Genomic DNA, 20,743 nt, shown 5'->3' with positions numbered 1-20,743 from the left:
CTCTGAATGTTCCGGCAGTTTTTGTTCTAGAAACTTTCTGAAACGAAGCCTGTAACGGTACCATTAACAAAATGAAGGCCGATGATGTATTTGTTACGATATTTTACTAGACATTCACCGACCTTTGGTGATAATTACCAATGGCAATTATTGTAAGATCGACTACGTATTGATTGAAACGAACGATATTGAGCAGGACGCTTTCTAAAAGTCCATTCGTGGAACTGTTAAAAATAAAAAATTACGTTCCAAGTGAAACTGTTGACACGACTTCAATCTTGGGGAAGTGACATGAAAATTACAAAGTTAAAACGACTAAAACCAGAGTATTTGTCGCAAGCGTCAACAAATTTCCAGGAAAATGCTTGAAAGGATTGACAGACTGTTCACAGACCGAATAAATCTTTGTATTCGGGTTAAATCGTGTTCCTTTAAATATTTTTCATTATTTAAATCTACATGGAAATGTATTCCATTAAATTGTCAGAAATATATTTAAAATTGATGTTATATTATAAGAAAAACTATACTAGATGGCCTTTAGTCGAGTTACCTAAATCATAAACTGCTGACAAAAGCTTGTAAATCTTTCGCATAGCCAGGGTAATGATACGGAAGTCGTGATCTATGAAACGATTGGCTATTTCTCATAACTCGAAGACTGCGTTCTTCCGAATCACTATTTGGCCCAAGGAATTCATTCCAGAGTATAACAGGTATCTAGCGACGGGCACAAGATGCACTCGTTGCATGTTTTTAGCAGACTTATTTCAAATAAAATTTGTGCATTTAAGATATGTCAGATACATTTAATAAATATATTATTTCTCCCCTTCAATTTTCTGCAAATACCATTTTTGTCGAATTTGTTATATACACTCTTTAAAAAGACATGCTTCGAGGCCAAAACGTCGAAAGTATCGTTGAAATAATTTTTCTTCCACTAAATTTAATTCTCAATACCAGCCAATCCAACAATTAACTTTAGAGACTTGCTTGAATATGGAAAATAATTTCCATTCCCTAAAAGTAATTAAACTATTGGTTAACGTTTCAAATTTCCAAGATTCATCGATTCTGTACGACGTTATACGATCAACCCGTTTCAAAACAACTCAAAGCTACCGCTACAAACGGGTATCCGAATTTCCATCAGTCAGGAAACCAATTTAATCTCAAGCAGCGAATGGAAATGAATACCGTCATTTTCTATGCGCATATTCCTTCGACATGTTTCTATTGATTGATGGCGGGCCCGCGGTGGAAAGATAAAACACGTATATGTAGACATACCGTGGATGTGCTGTAAAATTGTAACGCGTTGGACGTCAATGAAGCCGTGACATCGACAAAAATTTCATCCAAACCCTTTAAAAAAAGCTCAGCCACCGACATTCCTGACCTGTTCTCATATATTAATGTAAATATCGAATTTTATGATAATTTTTTATCAATACTGCTTTGAATTTATTTTATAAAACGTTTTTGTTACTTTCAATCGTGGAGCTCACTGGTAAAATTTAATATTAATTTCGTTTCTGCCCTCCTATTAATTGGAAACCACGTAACTAAATGTAATAATGATATTTCATATATTGTTGAACTGAATAGACTAAATCAAATTAGGTATTTGATTTACCTTTATCGATTTCGATTCCCTAGAGGAATGCGGAAAATTACTTTCGCCCGGGAACGAGCAATAAATATTTCAAATTATTAAGAACAGGATAACTCCACGTGGTCCTGGCACAGTACGGAGCTCAATTGATTTAAAGGCATGAAAATAATGGTCTATTATTTTCACGCTAAGCTTATTCTCGCACCCAACAACTACCCATGCATCGAATCATAAATAATAGAAAATTGTTCATAAATTCTCCAGTACGCAATTAGACCGAAGTACAATTTTCGTGAAACAACACTCTCGTTTCCATAAAGTTTTAATTCCCAATTGGCGCCACCGTTTCATTCCTCGCAAAAATTAAAACCAAGTGCAATATAACAGAGTCTCTATTACACAAATTAATGGTCTTACTTTCCAGACGTCCATCGTTTTGTGTTTCAAGCAAAAGAAGGAAAACGTCGATAACGACCTACGAAACTATACGCGCCGGTGCAAATTGTTTCCACGATATTGTCAAAGTTTCAGCAACGGTTTCTAGCTATTTCCGAAAATTCAGCCAATCGCTTGTAACATAAACATTTTTAACGAACGAATTTTTTCCTCGTATTTTCGACCATGAACGTTTGATATGTATGAAAGAATTCGTTTACTCGACCTATCGACCGGAAAATCACAAAACGTTGCGAGCGCGGTTCTTGAACATACCAGATAGAATTCTAGCCTTTTGAACTCCCGTGTCGCATGTACGATTTACCACATACGATCGAAACAAATGGAATGTTTCGATGTACTAATATCGAAAAAATTCTTTTCTCAAGTATTCGAATACGAAATAGTTGCATAAAAATTCATTTCTTTTTGCTATCGTGGACAATTAAAACAACAAAAGGACCAAGTTTCGTCGCGTCACGGTCTAAGAAACCCTTTGGTACAGAGAATCCAAGAACAGCAGGGCAGAACCGGGTACCAAAATGGTTGCTACGAGATAGCAACGTCGTCCTTTCATCGAAACTGGTATCGGACGCTTGGCGAATATTTCTCGGAAATTCAGAGACAAGTAAGCGAAGCCAATTCCGGGGGTAGCTCACTTACTTGAAGAAGTATGTGTCGTTGACGTATCCGAAGAAAGGGACGGTGTAGGTCAGCATCCAGATATTTCCTCCGCCGCAATCGTAGTAGGGTTTCGACCACCTGCCGTCCTCGTATCTCACTGTTAGGATCTCGTCGTCCTCTCTCTCCGTGTGTGTCGTTTCGTTCAGCGTGTACGTGTGAAAACCTAAGGAAGAAAGGAAACAAAGACGTCAGTAGATTCCCAACGCAGAGATTGAACCACCCCCGCCCGTGAAAGATACGAGCGTCGTGATCTATGATCGCGGACTCGATCGTAGTTTCAAATCTGCTTACCTTTTATTTTTCACGTGATCCGACCTAACCCAGACCTAACCAGACTTTCGATCGCTGCTATTGAATAATTGGAAAGGAAAATAAAACGAAGCGGTATAGCATTCTTTTGCTTGGACAAAATTTCATCCGTGCAACTTCAAACCCGACACAAACCTCGACTGTTGTTATAGTCCTGATCTACTTCCTGTTTCTCGAGTCACATTTTTGTAAAATATTCTCAAACAACTGCAGACAATATTTTATAACCGTAAGCTCTTCCTGCGGGCGTTGAACAAAATTGACGTTCAAAGGGATGCTGAGATGCTTGCCGAACCATGAAAGTTTTATGACATTACAGTAAGCTCTGTTAAAATGTAAACACAGCGTACGTACGAGAAGTTCGAGATAACATCTTTTAGACAGCCATAACAGCGAAGAAGAAACGCTTGGAAACTGAAAAATACTATATTTAAAACGTCTACTAACGATTACGATCAAAAGTAGGAATTCCTAGCTGATACAAAGTAGACACACTTTTGATATAAAACAATCCATTGTACGAATAGAAATTATTTTAATAAGCGTAAACATAAAATATGGCATGCACAGAATCTAAATGGAACCGCTCGCAAAAGTATCGCAGTAACAGTTAATGAAAAGCTTTCACATTTTGAAAGAGATAAACGCGAAGAGGATTATCTCCAAGCAACGAATATTAAAATTAAAAACGCAAATGACTCGCTGGTTCTAAAAGCCGTACACTGTCCACAGCGACATTCTATTCAAAAGGATAATTTAACTTTTGTTAATCCCTAGGAGAGAGATTCGTGGCGACGGGAGACTTCAACGCGAAACAACAGTAGGGCTCAGGACTTATTAATCCCGAAGGAAAATAATTACGAATAATAAGTTTCTCTTCTTTTCGTCGAGCGACGATACGAGTTTCATCGTAAATTGTCGTGCCCGGGCACGCGAATTGAAATCTTCCGAGACCCAAAGGTCCTCCCACGGGGCAAGAATTAACTATACATAAGAGTACAATTCGATTTGTTCCGATCATTATTTATTCAAAGATGGGTTCTCGCTCTATCAGCGCGTCTCGCTCGCGTCTGAAGCTTGTTTCCCCGGAGTCGCTATTTCCTCATTCATGTCTGTCCTCTTTAAATCTTTCACCGGCACGAGTTGTATCCCAGATCCGAGACCAGATATATTTCCTGGCACGGACCGTTCCAAGACCATGTACCGAAAATACGGTTTCGTAAGGATTTACCATTAGAGAGCGCGAAAAACCGCACAAACCGAGCTACACACCGAGAAGAAACGCAATTTCTCAGTCAACGTTCCTAAAATTTTCTTCCACGAAGGTTCTCCAAAGATCGGCTACGTTATATTTGGCCGATGAGAAAACAGCAAACGAGCTGATAAATACGGGGATATTTTCCAAAAAAGCCAAATAGTAATGTTAGCAATCTCTGAAAAGACTCGAGCGTAATGGAAAAATTTCCACCATGACAGCATAAAAAAACGAGTAAATGGAGAGTGCAAAGATTAAAAACTGCACGGTAGAAAAGTTTGAAATTTCAACAATGCAAATGAATTTTTATAAAATTTTAAAATGAATTTTAAACGTGAAATACATCACAGCATTCTTCAAGTCGAATAAAATTTAAAATATTAAATTTCTGTTAATCCATAGGCAAATAAATTCTTTGTCTCGTTGTGCCTCGATTCTTTTGATTGCGGTGTAGTTTTGGCAATCGATCAATTTTTTAATCATTTTGATCCAATCCCCAGCCGCGGTTATCGAAAACTAACGATGCTTTTTTAATGGCTGCCAATAGTTTTGATATATTTCCCCGTAACGAACATCCGCGTTCGAAATACTGCGCGATCTGCTGTCTGACTGGGAACTCGATATCAAAAAGTTTCCGAATCGGCTCTACAAAAGTGATCAACTAAGATTTCAGTGGTCATGATCTCTCTCAAACATCAATCGGAAGTTTGTACGAGTGACGCAGCGATTCTATAATCCTCCGAACGTCTGATAGTCCTCGTTTCTGTCGTTTGGTAGAATGTACGTCTCTTCCTAAATCTCTTCAACTATGCCAAATATTCGCCCTTTGAGTTTCGTCCACGTTCTAAGGTAGAAAACCGTTCCTTTTCTACCGATCTAACCATCCTTGGCATTTTCATCTTCTCTAGAAGGAAAGCAAAGTTCAAAGAGAAGAAATTTGGTACAGCTGAGAAAATTTAAGAAGATGGCGCTGAACAGTATAAAGAAAAAGACGTTTCAATAATGTTAAAATCACTGAGACCGTTTCGTCGACTCTCAAAGGGACTATTTCACGGTGGATAGAGACCACTAAAATCTCAGATCAATCTATTACGTTTTACAGAACCGGTTCGGAAACTTTTCCAAAACCAGCACACAGGTACTTTCGATTATAATTGAATTTAACATTCAAAGTCGAAAGTATTTGACTTTGAAGCCACGAAATCTCAAATGGATTTTGTAAAAATCGACCACCTTCTAATAGTTCGATAATTACACGATACGTACTTAGTTGTAGCAGAAGCATGGCTGCCGCAAGCTTCCAGCGCAAGCAACATATCAGTGTACTCCCCGATGGTGTACCTCCCCACTTGCGATAATTTGATACAAACTCATAGTTAGAAGGTCTTAACATCAACGGGAAACAGCCGGTACTATACCGCCGTAAATATTTACAAACGTTAACACAAGTAGAACTAAATGAATGACGTACTCCTCGAACTTTCAAAATTGATTACCTCGAAAGCGAGTTCCGACGACCTGTCTGTTTAGTACGTAAACGGATAGATAATCGTTCGTTGCACGGAATTTCTATCCGTGGAAAGAATTTTTTCCTCGTCTCTGGAACGAAATTCGCCGTCGACTGCCGGGTATACGAGTGCGATAAAACGCACCGATCAGCAGTCAAGCCTCGGAAGGGCAATTGAGAATCGGAGGTCAGGATTCTTCCGGCGTAAAGTTATCGTCGCTCTGAAACGTAACGCGAAATCGACGAATGAAGACGACCCTGTCAAGCCAGCCAGCGGAAATAACATTTCTCGCATTCCGGGGAGCACGGCCGATAAAGACGAGCAATTTCTTCCTGGACGGAAGCTCATGGCAAATACGACCGTTATCGGAGACAGGAAAAGACGAAAGCGACTGACGAAACAACGGGTTCGACGAAGGTTATTTCCTTCGTCTGCTTCGAACCCTCGCCGCGTGTAGATCATGGCCGTTTGTTTGCGCTGCCGGGTGATCGCAGTTAATATTGGAAGTCAGGGACTTTCTGATCCGTTCCGTTCGAAACGATTCGCAAAATAGGACACCGTTGAAACCAGTTGCTTCGTTCTACCAAATGAATAGTCGGCGGTGCTATCGGGTGCCGTTTAAACAGTACTCTCAACAATATTTTCCTAAGTAATAATTTAGGGAATTACTATGAATTGATAAAAGGTAGAAAAAAAAAAGTAAAATATAAGTAAATTGAGATGCAGAATTAAAAGCAGAAGAAAAAGAAAGAATGCTTATGTTATATTGGCAAGAACGCGTTGGGTAAACAATCAGAAAGAAACGAGCAAATGCCTTTTGGGTTTTCAGCGTTGAAAGTAAAATTTCAATAAAGAAGATTTTGTGAAGATTCAGAAAATCGGAATTCTGATACGAGAAGGTGGGACCACCACTTTATGTAGATTTTTCTTTAAAATTATTTTCTCTCGATAACGTGTTATATTGAAAAGAATTCTGTCTCTGTTAATTACTACCTATCTTTGATATTGCCTCGAATCTATCGTACGTAATTACTGCATAAAGCTGACAGGTTCATCAGATAGTAATAACTTCTAAATTCTAAGATCGGGAAGATAGTTTCACGTAGTCGAGCCGGTTGCGTAATGAAAAGCCGTTAACCTTGGATCTTAAAGCAGTTATAACTTCCACGTGAAGGAAATACGTTTATTACGGCATATCACCTTGTACGAGGTGCTTTTCGTGGAATCGAGGACAATTAACGACAATTCACAAATTCTAGGACTTCTACATGGTATAATATACTATTAATTACAGCATTTAATGACTGCTATATTATGAGAAGAGCTACATAGAGGTTGGATGTTTTTACAGACTAAAAGACAAGTAGTTGAGGAAACTACTGACTTCAACTAACTTGTAAGATCATTTCCTCCGTCCGATTCGACTCCTGACATTTCGCCTCGAGCGTATACGTAAATTATCTGATTACGCTGTAAACTGTTCGTAGTTAACCCGGAAATTGTGCATTAGGGGAACATTATCTGAACAATGGAGTGTCACGGATCGCAAACAAATTCTTTTTTAAATTTAGAATATTCCGTGATGTATACGAATTCTGTCATGCAAATTATTTTGCATATTTGCAACGAAGATCATCTGATATGCACGAAAATACAAACAAATATATTTTCCTGCGACTTTATGATAAGTCGGGGATAAAGAAGTTAATAATGGAAATCGAGGCCATTGATGGCCTTTCGATCCATTCTATTTGAAACGATTCATCCGCAAAACGGGACACCGGTGAAACCAGTTGCTTCATTCGACCGAACGAAAAACTATTATTGCTGCGTATACATTTATCAAGGATATAGAAAACAAACTAGTGGCAATGTAATGGTCCCGCCTAACGCGATAAAACACTTTATCTCGTTCGCCGATAAAGCACTTTAGAGATTAAAAAGTTTATGGAAAGCGCGAGCTGTAAATCACGTTTTATCTGCGTTCTCTATTTTCAACCGTCCAAATTTTCGAATTTTCACGAGGCTATGCTTCATCGTCGCGTTTTACAAGCAACCGTGTATTACACCCTGCGAACTTTTCATTCGATCGAATCAGTTTTTTAATTTTTTTAATAAACTAAACATTACACAATCGATACTCGTCACGCGCTTTATTTTCCACCATTTTCGAAAAAGAAACTTGGCGAACGCTGCAGCATATTTCCTAGGACGTAATTAACTTTGGCACGAATTCCGTAATAAAGTAAGTGACATTTAAGAGGAAGTTGAAACAACGACTGTGAGAAAATATATCAGCAATAAAAATAAGGAAACGTTTCAACTACTACAGAACTACTGGATTATTTCACAAACATACAATTATTCGTAAAAACGTCGACCTAGATATTACCACGGACCAGAATGGCTGCCAAGTACCAAGTAATTATTCCGTAAATATTCTCAGACCATGGCGAAACATTTCTGCAAATTCGCGTTGAAACTAAAAAGTAACACAAATATACAATGCTTCTTTTTTTTAGAAACAAGTATAAGACTCGCGTGTAAAAAGTTTTTAATTATCAGTAGACACAGCTGCAGAATGATCAAATTATTACAACGAATATTTCACACGGGGCAACAAGAATGTGTAATTATACCATTTTGCAGAAACAGATTACAACCGGAGAGAAACAAGTTAAACGCTTTCATTGTAAGTGTGCGTCTACAGAGATAGGGCATAGACGGTAGGAAAACGGTGTGGCGGAAATAACGCGTCACAGGTGGCCTTGAACGGCCAATTGAGTTCACTCCGACTTGAGTACTATACTAGCGCACATATACAGGTTGTTCCGCCAAACATACCCACTTTAATATCTCGCTTTCTTTTAATGATGAGACACAATGTCAGAGGAAAATCTTACGATAGACAAGAAATTGTTCTCAAATTCCTACTTCTCGAGGTTCCAAGAGACACGAAAAATTCTATACTAGTTACTAGAACTACTATAGCCAATATCTTGGCGCCTAATGTTAAGTGTTCTGCTTAGGTTAAAACTAGAGGAGTCGTATTGTAGACTGTTATTTGTTTACAACAGTAATATAATACCGTGGAAATGAAACGAGCATTATGGAAATATGATGATCCGGTCATTACCAGAGCAGACAGGATGCATCGAAAATAAATTATTGGTCGCACAAATGATTAAAACATAATACGCGGTACTAATGCTCCCTTAATGTTTCGTCCGTGAACGATTCGCGCGAACGTCGATCAATAAAATTTTCTTACTCGTCATGTGATAGGACGTTCGAATTCTGTTTGCCCATTTTCCCAAGGAACCGTTCCCCTTTTATCCCTACCTGCAATCTCGGACACAATTTTCGTTATCGCGAACTCTCGGAACGGAACAAGAAACTTTAACAGGGGAAAAAACGGTTGCCCAGAGCGGAGGGGAATTCGAGCACGCCGGGAAACGGAAATGTAAACCAAAGTTTCCACGCGAGCTGCTCTTCGGCTTGCTTAAATGCAATTTAAGGCGTCGCTAATGGAGTTCCAGTGCCGACGGTCGGTTCGCCATTTTTTCGCGAACGAGAAATATTCGCCGTGTTTGTTTTTCCGCGAGAACGAGAATCTCACGTGGCGTCGATGGTTTTCATTTTTTCCTCATCGGGTGATTTCAAATTTAGCTCGACGATCCTTGAAAACTGCCTAGCGTGCAATTTTAACGCCACAAACGTAACCGATCTATTAAGTACTGCAATGTTTAATACAAGGAACGGAGGCCAGTTTTGTTCATAGCGTATTTATCGATAATTCTTAAACAGACTTTAGGTATTTACATCAGCGTTGGTCGATTTCAACGGTTCCAGCGTCGTCGGTCGCTTCGTTGGTTTCGTGGTACATCCGGTCTCTGATTCGGCCGGAACTCGAAGGAGTCGCGAGAAGATTGCCGCTAAAGGCGTCGATAAACATCCATTCGCGTTGAACTCGGTAGCTAAATTTTGTTTAGAGCGTGGCATTTCCAATAAGGCGGCCCCCGGTATTACCGCCGTGACGTTTCGCGCGAGTTCATTTCCGTCGTACGTTGCGACGTCGCCTCCATATTGGCTGAATCGAGCGGAGAAATCCGTACGTATCGTTCCGCAACGTCACTTGCCGAGCGATAACGAAACGATATTAGCGCGTCACGTGCATCGAGCTTAAGCAGGATTTGTCCGTTGCCCTATCGTGAAATTGGAAATGCGCCGCTCATTTCGAGCCGATCGGGGCTTTTACTGGCTGCTTTCGTTTGCAAATGCCGCGCTGCCCGCTGTAATGTGAATTAATTAGAAGGAGAACGTGCTTGGATTATCGGTTCGGACACGAAAAGGACGATCCGCGATCCCGACGATGCTCGATGCAACCCCGGACATCCAACGAAATTGAATTTATGATACGAACGGGATTTGCTTGCCGATTTTCAAAGAGATCGGACGTGGTCGACAGGAACTATTAATTCGCGTAGCGTGGAGACACCTTTGTCCTGGGTTTGCCCGTAGTAATCGATAAATACAATCATAATCGTGACTTACATACTAATTGGTTCCAGAGTGGCCAGAGTAAATAGAAAAAAGACGTGTGTCGGGGTAAACGTGACGCGCATACGCGAGGAAGTGGGACACAATGGGTAACGTAATTTACGAAACTTTGAAAGAATAGCTTTTTTTTCCTGGAAGGAGGGAATATGTTACGAATGTTTCAACTTCGTTTTATCGTGGAATTGTAGTCAGTGCGATGGTGAAGCCTCGAATTAGGGCATAACCTAAAAATACGAAGCTATATTTTTGGTAGATCCACTGTCGAAACAAATATTGGATTTAAGAAAGAAGTTGATTTGACAGGCAAATCTTTATTCTCGGTCCGAACGACGCTGTGACGTTTAATGGATTTAAAAGCACCTGTTTTGGAAAGACAAGCTGCACATTTATCGGGCGTAAAGTTGAATCATTCATTAAATCTGTTTCGAATAGAAAATCTGGGCTTGAAAATACTTTCAAGTTGAAATATTAAAAGTTCGAATCTGAACGTTGTTCGAAGAATAAACAAGACCGACGAAAAAGTGATGTTAAAATATTCGAAAAGATTAAGTGACAGTCGCTCGACAGTGGAGCCGCGATATGGTTTAAAAGCGTAGAAACCGGAAAGACACGGTTAAAAACAAATTTCACCGGTGCAAGTGTGTTTAATACGTCGACAGAAAAACTGGAAACTAATCTAACGAGTTGTTTTAAACTGAAATATGTACTTTGCACGCTTATTTTCCCGTTAAATTGTATTTTAAAAATGCCAGTTTCGTTCAAAAGTTCATTCCTTCGAAAATGGCCATTCTGGAACATCGTTCTCCTATATTCTTCTGGGAATATCGACACTTGACGGCGAAATTTCTCGCAACTATCGACGCGAATGAAATTGCAATTGCAACCAAAGGCACTGCCTAACGAAGTAACAACCGAAGAACTGATACGAATTGTACAACTATCTGACCCACATGAACAATAACGGGGTCAACCGAACGTCGCATAATCGTTCTACATTTCGATCGATAAATCTTCTCTGAATATGACAAGTAAATTTACTTTCAAGATTCTTGTTGAATACTTGTTTTAGGTATAAAGCCCTAGTCGATTGATTCGTGAAACCCCTCTCGACTAGGTACCCCTCGAAATTAGCAATTCTCCACGCGTCCATGACATAAATCCAACTTGCGAGAAGCACAAACACGAGCGTGTCCGAAATCTACACGCTTACAGAAGTCCATATGTGTGTATCACATTGCCTAATCAGTTTCCTACCTTCCATCTGGCCCATGCATCGTACGGACTATGGTCGAATCAAAATCAATTGGCTACGTTACCTACCCCGGCCAGCATGGTCTAACAAGTCGAGAGCCGTGTTACGTTCGCGTTTGAATAATTGTTTTGAATGCCTCTGTTCGCTACCACGGTGCAATAAATCGAATCAAAAACGTTGAGCAATGCGATAACACGAAGTAACGCTTAAAAAATCTCTAAAACGACTTCCAATAAAACTCGTATTCGTCGATTTCGGAGGGAATTTCCCGACTTCCTTCACAGAAAGGACCTTCCAAGGTTCATCGTTAGCGAAGTCGAGAGCTGGTTACCGTATGTCAACCACAGGTGCAAACGCCAGTGGCTATTTCGCGACGAACCGCCTCCATACACGCCCGAAACAGGTTTACGCAAAAAGAAAATTCTCCTCTGTTGTTAGTGGAATTCGTGGGAAATTTCCTGCTTCCAACAGACGCCGCGCCGCTGTAACAGCTGCCGTGTGCACTGCTAAACTCCAAAAGTTGACGGAGATGATCCGCGAAAAGCGATTACGCGTGCCTCGTTCGCGATAAAGTAGATTGGGGAGCAGAATTATCAATCTGTTGATAAGATGAAAGTTACTGGTATTTTATGCAGAAGGCTTTGCAATGGACGATCGTGATTCTTGGACACTGTATCCGTAATTCATGGTGTCACGAAAGCATTCTCGAGGCTGGCTATAGATCGTTAGCTCCTGGGAGAAGGTCCCTGGCGAAAGCTGGATAACCAAACAGCACCGATAAAGCTGCCGATACTTCTGATGGGAGTTAGAAATATTGGAACGCGTTGCGCATCGACGTAACCGAACAGCAAAATATTGATCAAGCCCGAAACAGTGGAGATTTTGGGTCGCGTTTACGATCGACAGACCGACGATAAATTTGTTTAGGAACGTTAGGGCGTCTAAACAAATAGCTCGCGACCGACAGACTGTTGGTTCTCTGTTTGCAACAAACACTGCGTGGTTTTCAATTACAAGGTAATTTCTTTGGGGTATTTGTTTGGAAAAATACATCGATGCTCGAACGCTAAAATTCTATGGAATTATTTTATTGAGTAATGATTGTTCCCGCGATAGATTGAAAATTATGATTGACACAAACGGACCGTAGAATTTCCGATGTGTACTTTGCTTCGAAGACAGCGAGTTATTAGTAAATATAGGCCACGTCAAGATACGGTCAATATTAGTTCGGATGGTCAATAATTCTGACGTGAAATATCTTTCGAGCCTGTGTCATTGTTGGTTCTGAAAACAGTATTCCATTTAGTTTCGTTTCTACGGAATTCTTTTTTCAAACAAACGATTTTGCATACATGACAAAATGACAAAATTATTTCGGTTAATACGAAATAAAATAAGATTCGAACAATAGATTTTCTTGGTCAACGATGGGGGCATAAAACTTTGTCAACCCCCCTCCTTTTTGGGAGAAATCGTAGAAAACCATAGAAATTCGACGGAACCCGATACAACGATCAATCCTTGCGGTTTTCTCCCCGGAAATCCCGACAGTACAGGGTCCTGATTCCCCTCGTTTACAATTCACCCCTTCGGAGTATTATTCGAGGAAACGGGACTCGCGATATTACCCTCAGCATCCCTCGTGAGTCGTTTGCCCGAGACCAAGATTTACTCAGACACTGCGAAAAATCGTACATTCCAGAAATAACTCTTCCCTCAACCCCTACGACACGCCCCTATCATTCAGATAGATTCCCTGCATGCTTTAGAATTACCGATTTCCCCGAGATACCGCCATTGCGTGTCCACGTTAAATGCAGTTGGATCGTACTGCAAGATTCACCATTCCCCTCTGACGTTTCGCCATCTTCGCGGTATTTTCTACGTCCGTTCGCTGATTGGCCACCATTACTGGCTGCTATATTTGCAGAGGGAACATAAATTATTACTCCGGCCGTGCCGTTCAGGGGTTTCCACCCCTCGTCATGACTACCGACAAAAGCTGGCGTACTTGGCTGAACGACTTCGACCAGTTCCACTCACGTAAAGCTTCTTCCACGGGGTTAGGAGGGAGCAGAGAAAAGGTCATTCCTCGATACTACTCGATCGGGACTAATAATCGAGCGATGCGCCAGAGGGACGCAGGGATCTTTCCGTTTCGAAATTGCAGAAAGCAAGAAACACCGACGGATGATGCTAATCTCTCGATACGCTTCTATTTATTCGTTTATCGCTTACTGTTTTACTTAACAAATAGTTTCATGTACAGTCAAACTCGATTTTAACGATAAGGGAAATCTATTAACTTTACGATAAAACGTCCGATAAAATGGAAATGGAAAATTAGAAGGAATAAATTATGAGCTGCATGTTTGAAAGGAGTGTAGGATTCTAAGGAGCGTGCATCGACTCGAGTAGGGTTGAAACGATAGGTAGACACATGAGAATCCGCCATTACCCATCCCACTTACTACCAATCACACATCTCTGCACCAACCTACAATACATCAGAGTTTCGTCCCCCCTTTTTCTAAACGTTCGCATTCTATTGAAATTCCCTTTCTTTTAACCCTTAATGCTAACCTCTAATAGTACGATATTAAATAAGCCTCCCTTGCTTGATATTTCAATTCGTGCGTTTTCGAGTTACGAACAAAAAATTCATATGAAATTAATGCAGCATATTACGTTTTAATCATTCGTGCGATCAATAATTCATTCTTAACACGTTTTATCTTCTCCAGTAATTGTCGTAACGTCGTACTTCCACAAAAGCTTGTTTCGATGCTTTATTAGCGCGCACTCCACACTTTTCTAATTAAGTATGACAGTATATTACTTCGTACTGAAAATGTGTGTTATAAGTAACTATTAAAAAGATGAATAACCCTCGTCCTCAGTATATAATTTTTTACGTAATATATCAGCGCATATTTGAAAACTTTATACTTCCAGCAAGTATTTTGTATTCAAAGTCGTGGCTTTCTTGGCTTCGTAGATGGTAGATTTAAGACATATTGCAGACAAGTTCTTCGATTATGCAGACGTAATTATGCAATATAAATTATGTTCAAGATGCGGAACAATTCATGGAACATCTATCCATTAATTCTTAATTCATCTATTTATCAATTATTCGTGCTTCGTGAATGAATAAATACATGCATTGTCGACTTCGAGGAATTGATAATCTATTCGATTTAAACACACAGAATGAATCGATTGAATGGACACAACTAGAACCGAGCAAATTTTATTCATGAATAAATGATGTGAATTTAAAATATCCGTTAGTGAATTCTAATTTACGAAACGTAAACGGAAGTTAATTTAAGAATGAATCCAAAATGTCTATTTCTTATTCATGAATAAAATATGTCTAACTCTAAGTAATAACTAACTTCGTTACTTATGGATTCATGAAAGAATTGTTCGGGACAAACTTAAATAATTCGAAAGAGTCAACATACAGATAGGAAAATAAATTCCCTTGCGTAATTTTTGTAAACTTCAAAGACTGAAATAATCCTGCTTTTCGAGAACCGATAGAACCTGTTCGAAGGAATCAATTTTAAAACGATTCATAAAATTTAATCGAGCTTGGGTCAATTAAACCTCTCGATATCCAATATTCAAAACATTCTATACAACTAAAAGTTCGAATCGACTAAATAGAAATTGCAACAACGTAGCCGGGGATTGTAATTATACGCGCAAAGTTTTCTCCATACATATCGAAACTACGTTTGAAACTTTCATTCGAAACTTTGCGCCTCGGCAGCTTGAACTCTGACAAAGATAATTTAAGAGATTATTCGGGACGATTAAATTTAGAGACGATCGATGTTATCAATATTTAAATTAAGAAAGGAAAGTTCATCCAATTCTACGTACTTTGCGATATTTCTATAATGAAATGAAACGTTCTCCTGCAACGACTATGAAATTTCTTTTTATATCGTGCCATCTAAAAGCTCGTTTGAACTCGATTTTCTTGTAAACGAACCTAGTTACAAGAATCCGATACTTTGAAACTCAATTTCGGCTGATCTTAATTAAGTGTACAGCAGTGCATCGAAATACCCTCGACGTTCGATTACTCGATCAAATATATTTACGGGAGCAAATTCATTTTATCCACGATAAACGTTACCAACGTACGAATCGAAATTACAATTTGCTAATAACAGTTCCATCGCGTAATTGTACTAAAGTTTAATTAAAAACGTTCCAGACTTAATTCGAACGCGATCCAACCGTATTTATACATTTACAATTATCGTATCAGTTTATGAAACTTGTTACGTTGATCGGTAATTAATCCCCTCGATCTGCATAAATAATTGTCTTAATTATTTTCCATGTTTGCTAAACTTGGCAATATATCGAGAATATTAACACGTTTGATTATTAACAACCGACGAGGTAGCCGCGTGCAATTTACGAAATTCTATAACTGATTATCGAATTTCAACGTTAAAATAAAAACAAAAATGAAGAAAATTTCGTGATAATATGTTTGCAATCATTTCTCAATCGTGCAATCGAGGACGACTAGAACATCGACGCAAGTAGAAAGAACGAGAAATGGTCAGACGCGACAGAAAATTTGTTTTAAAATTTACTTTTTCACATTCTCTAAATTATCATTTAAATATACTAATGGAAACGGTTTATAAATTTCTTGCTCAGTTTCCGGAAATATGGAGTACACAAAATAAAAAGAATACATCCATAATATCCTGTTGCCACGAATCACGTTCCACTCTAATTTTCATATCTGCAATCTTTTCCCCCTAAAATATTCATTCGCTTTTTCTACGGTCTGATAATAACGCACATTTAAAACGTTGAATTTTTACCAGGATTTTCTCAGTTATAATTCGAGTGGCCAGCTCGACATTGTAATTAAAAGTCGATTCGAGTGGCCCGTTCGAGTTCAACTAGTTTCAACAAAGTCCCGATCAAACTTCCACGCGTGAAATCTGACAGTCCGGATTTAATTACAAAGGAAGTGACAGTACTTTAACTAAAGTATCGGGAATCTCTATACCCTTACGTTAACACTTTCGAATACTCCTACAGCTATAAAACTGAACTTCCATCGAAGCTCCGAGGTTAATGTATCCCGTAATAATTACGATCGAATTAATTACAAACTTATAAGGACCGTTTCGATTTTCCAGAGATAGAAATATTTCCGAGATGACCGCTTGCAAACTATTTACGATTAAATAATTTCCACGTCCGCGATCCTGCGTTACGAAAATCAACCACCGAACAATCCCCACGTGGATTCTCGTCGACGAATCAACAATGTCTGAGATCACAGGGGCTGCAAGGCGAAGCAATGTCTATTGACAAAGGTAAGGCTTTATGTTTGCATCGTGCAAACCCTTAATCGCTTCTCTTTTACCAGAGCGCGGATTGTGTTCGCAGCACTGCTGACGCGATGTGAAATTTTGAAACAGAAAATGGAATATTGAGAGGGCGAATTCGATAAACCAGACTTCGGGAAATAGCGAAGAATAAAATAATTTAAATATTTCGAATTGACAAACGATCAGTATTTGAAAGGTTAATGGTTTCTGATTTTTGTTGGCGATATTAAAAAAGTACGGTTGTGTATGACATCGGAAACACAAAAGGCGGATTCTATTTTGTACGAGAACCCTCAAACTTTCAAAGGCAAGCACGGAGAGTGTCGTGGAACTCTCCTCATAAAGTGGACGACGGAACATTGAACGTCACCGGTAGAACGACGCGTAAGCTGTTTCCTTGGGGCCACAAAGAATACCGGGCAGCGTCGTTAAAAACTCACATCCCCGACAAAGTAACGCGGCGCAATCATTTTTCTTGGATTTTATACCCGTTTGAAACGGCGTCTTATTACGAGGGTGTTCTCTCGTCTGAAAGGCTAGCCAGTAGGAAACGCTATAAAGAGCAAGATGTTCGAGCACCAACTGGCCCTTTCGGTGACACGTAATTGAGGCGTGCAAAAGTTCCTGGAACAGAAAGTTACCGTTGCTCGAATTGCAATACAGAAATTAACTTTCGCTAGGATTCATCCCCCGCGCGATCCTTTCTACTCGGCGTCTCGAACTTAACGAAACCTCAGCGGAAAAGAAAAGGAAAACACAATAAGATAAATATTTAAATACGTAAATAAGAGAAATATTTACTTTAAAACAAGTCCAAATACCGCGTAAGTCGACTCAACATATTGTAGTTTTCCATTCATCTGCACAGGAAACTCGAAAGCTCATGTTCCATTAATCGCAGATGACCTCAGGATAAAGCGTTCTATATATTTCCGTCAGACCACATCACCGATTCCAATCAATTCCAAGCCAAGAGCCCAACAAAACCTCGTCTGGGAGCCATAAGAGACTTTACAACCGCATAATTATTTCATGTTTCAGGAAACAGTAACGTGCTATAGTCGGGTGTCGTAGACTAAGATCGCACGAACATAAACTACGCTGTCCCGTTCTGCACTCGCCAGCAATGTAATATAACCTTCATATTGGATTCTAAAATCCGCCAGTCCAACGCTTCTAGACGAGTCTATGAAGTTACGTCGATATACAAAGTGTCTAACTCGTTTTCATAATTTTCCATATTTATAAGATATTTTCTAAGTCGAATTAAATGAACACCGTGTTTAATAACAATTGCAAGATAAAGGTACCAGAGGACATTTACCCTATCAGGTTCGTCTTTTCAGGTTATCGGATTAGCAGCTATCCGAATACGTGAAATGTCAGGATTATTTATACACTGATATTCAGAATTTTAGGTGGCGACGTGAAACTGAGCGGGACAATGACGTTGGCAGTCGACCAGCTGCATCGTCAGGTTATAAATATTTGACGTTACCGAAATAAACATCATAGAATTAACTGATTTCTTTGCCGACGCGACGTTTTAAAAGAAGCCCCTCGAGAATCCTATCAATGCATCATTCCACCCCAACCTCAACCAATCGAGTTTACAAAAAGTCTTCCACTTGTAACGCAAGAGTAATCCGCAAAGGTACTCTTCCGCATTAATAACTCCACAGTATTCGATCCAATCGAAGCACATATTTCTATTCAACAACTGCAATATCAAACAGATGAAAGGATCCTTTTGTTTCGGTACACAGCGAAACTGCAAGAAAAATGTTTTGAAATACCAAAACGATTTTTCGTCTCTTCAAGTAAAGGAAATTTCTATTTATTTGCTCTTTAAGTACGTGCAAGTAGAATGACATAATATAAGCGCGACTTCACCGGTGGATCAAAGAAAAATTATACATCGAAAATTTCCAGATAACGTTTATCGTAGTCGTAGGCTTTTCCAAAGTTGAATAAAATTGACCCAGATTTGGCAATTACTTTTGATACCAGTTAATTTAAGGGACCAACGAGCATACGCCTCCTTTCCCAGACTGGTCGTTTTTTCGTGGCCATTTGTAAGCCGAGGGCAAAGAGAGAAAAGTCGCTCTGTCGGCGACTCGAAGCCAGTCATTCATTCGATTACCCCGCGCATGTGGCACAACGTTAAACTGACTGGTGAACGACAGAATGTCCGAGGCGTAAAATATGTTTAACCTCGTTTTCCACTGCCGAGGTTTCTGCAGCAATGCTCCCCCGGCCGATTATCCGCCACTTTCCTGGACAAAATCAAATGGAGCTCGTAGGAACAAGGCATTGAAATCCGACAAGAATGTTGGATGGCTGATTCGAAAGGTCAGTGTAGTCTGGCACAAAAATAAGTACAGCCTTGCAGCAGATCGATGCTACGGTATTGACCAATCGTTGGATCGATTGTTCGCGTTCGCGTACGGCTCGTCCAGAACGTTAAAACCGACGCTATCGTATCGCGGAGTGAAATAAACAGAAACACTAGCAACCAGTCAATTGCCTGTTAAAATATCCTGATCAACTACCCGCTTATTATACGAACTTTAAATCGTACTAACTACTATTGCAAAGAGAAGAAAATAATTACAAATCTACGTAGTCGATGTTAAAATCTTTCCAAAAGCTTTCGAATTGTCATAAAAATCGATATAAGAAATAGACGTTCACGAAGCATTAATAATTATAATTAGACTGCGAATTAGACTAGAATTAATAAAATGGGAGCTTATCGTACTTTAAGTATTTCTTATAATTTTGCATATTAAGTGCATTCTTTAATTATTCGAGAATTAAAATTTCTCATAAATGCATAAACATCCGTAGTCTAATCATAATAGACAATGACACCAAAGTTATAATACAAAAATATATAATGTGCTGTACGATACGAAAGTTTGAGAATAATCTGTTTGATATTTTCGGCTAGAAATTACATTCTGCGTCAACTACTCTACCTAACAACGTACTATGTGGATCAGTGTTAATCTTAAAGCCACTTTCAGACTTCGTAGAAACATTAAGTTCGTCAACGTTAGGTTCCATTCATTGAATTGGCTAATGCCGGCATCAAGGTAGAGCAGAGGAACTATCATCCTCCTTTCTGACGCGCTGCATTGGCTTTCTGCCAGTTCTGGGACGTGCTGTGAAATCTTGTTGTTTCAAGGAGCATCTTCGTCGTTCTTGGACACCGCAATTATTTATTTAAATTAAACTATTCGGTTCACGTATAATTGAAAGCAATTCCAACGAATTGCCAAACACGATTCTATTGGAAAGAACCGTCAGATGATAGTGGTTGCTTTTTTCGACTGGAAAGTTCAGAATTCTTCGCCTCTACGGATTTATTAACATGTGGATTGATGGGTGAAAGTTTCGACCAATAAACGCACGTAATACGGAACACGTTCACTGTTACCTATCTCGTTCGCTCTCGATTCATCCTGTTCACTTTCCTCGTCGGATGATACACGCGATGGTAGAGACCTTGACTCGAGATAAGAATCGCTGCTTGCCCTGCTTTCAAGTGAACCGGCGATCTCCATTTTGTCACTTGAAAGCGGGGAATTACCTAGCACCGTGGCTCAGAGGAATGCGAACAAAGTAGCGTTCTTCGAAATTTGACAAAAATGTCCGATCTAAAACGGCTCTCGAAAAGACGAGGGACGAGATAAAAAAGATAATTTAAAATTATACGCCACATTGCGCGCTTAA

At 39.4% G+C, this 20,743-nt stretch overlaps 1 protein-coding gene across 2 annotated transcripts in view; it reads right to left on the bottom strand.

The window, feature by feature from the left end:
- LOC143346682 (metabotropic glycine receptor) overlaps positions 1 to 20,743 on the bottom strand; it is a 144,565-nt gene that overhangs the window by 110,431 nt on the left and 13,391 nt on the right. For both annotated transcript variants that reach the window (XR_013080491.1, XM_076775018.1), the window contains exon 2: positions 2,717 to 2,900. Coding sequence is in view for 1 of the 2 variants with exons in the window: in XM_076775018.1 (XP_076631133.1) it covers positions 2,717 to 2,900 (184 nt within the window). In the remaining variant the exon portion in view is untranslated. The remainder of the gene's footprint in view (positions 1 to 2,716; positions 2,901 to 20,743) is intronic.

The sequence above is a fragment of the Colletes latitarsis genome, chromosome 10 (assembly GCF_051014445.1).
Source record: "Colletes latitarsis isolate SP2378_abdomen chromosome 10, iyColLati1, whole genome shotgun sequence".
Classification (NCBI taxonomy): domain Eukaryota; kingdom Metazoa; phylum Arthropoda; class Insecta; order Hymenoptera; family Colletidae; genus Colletes; species Colletes latitarsis.
Note: the sequence above shows the minus strand (reverse complement) of the source record. Positions and strands in the feature narration are given on the sequence as shown.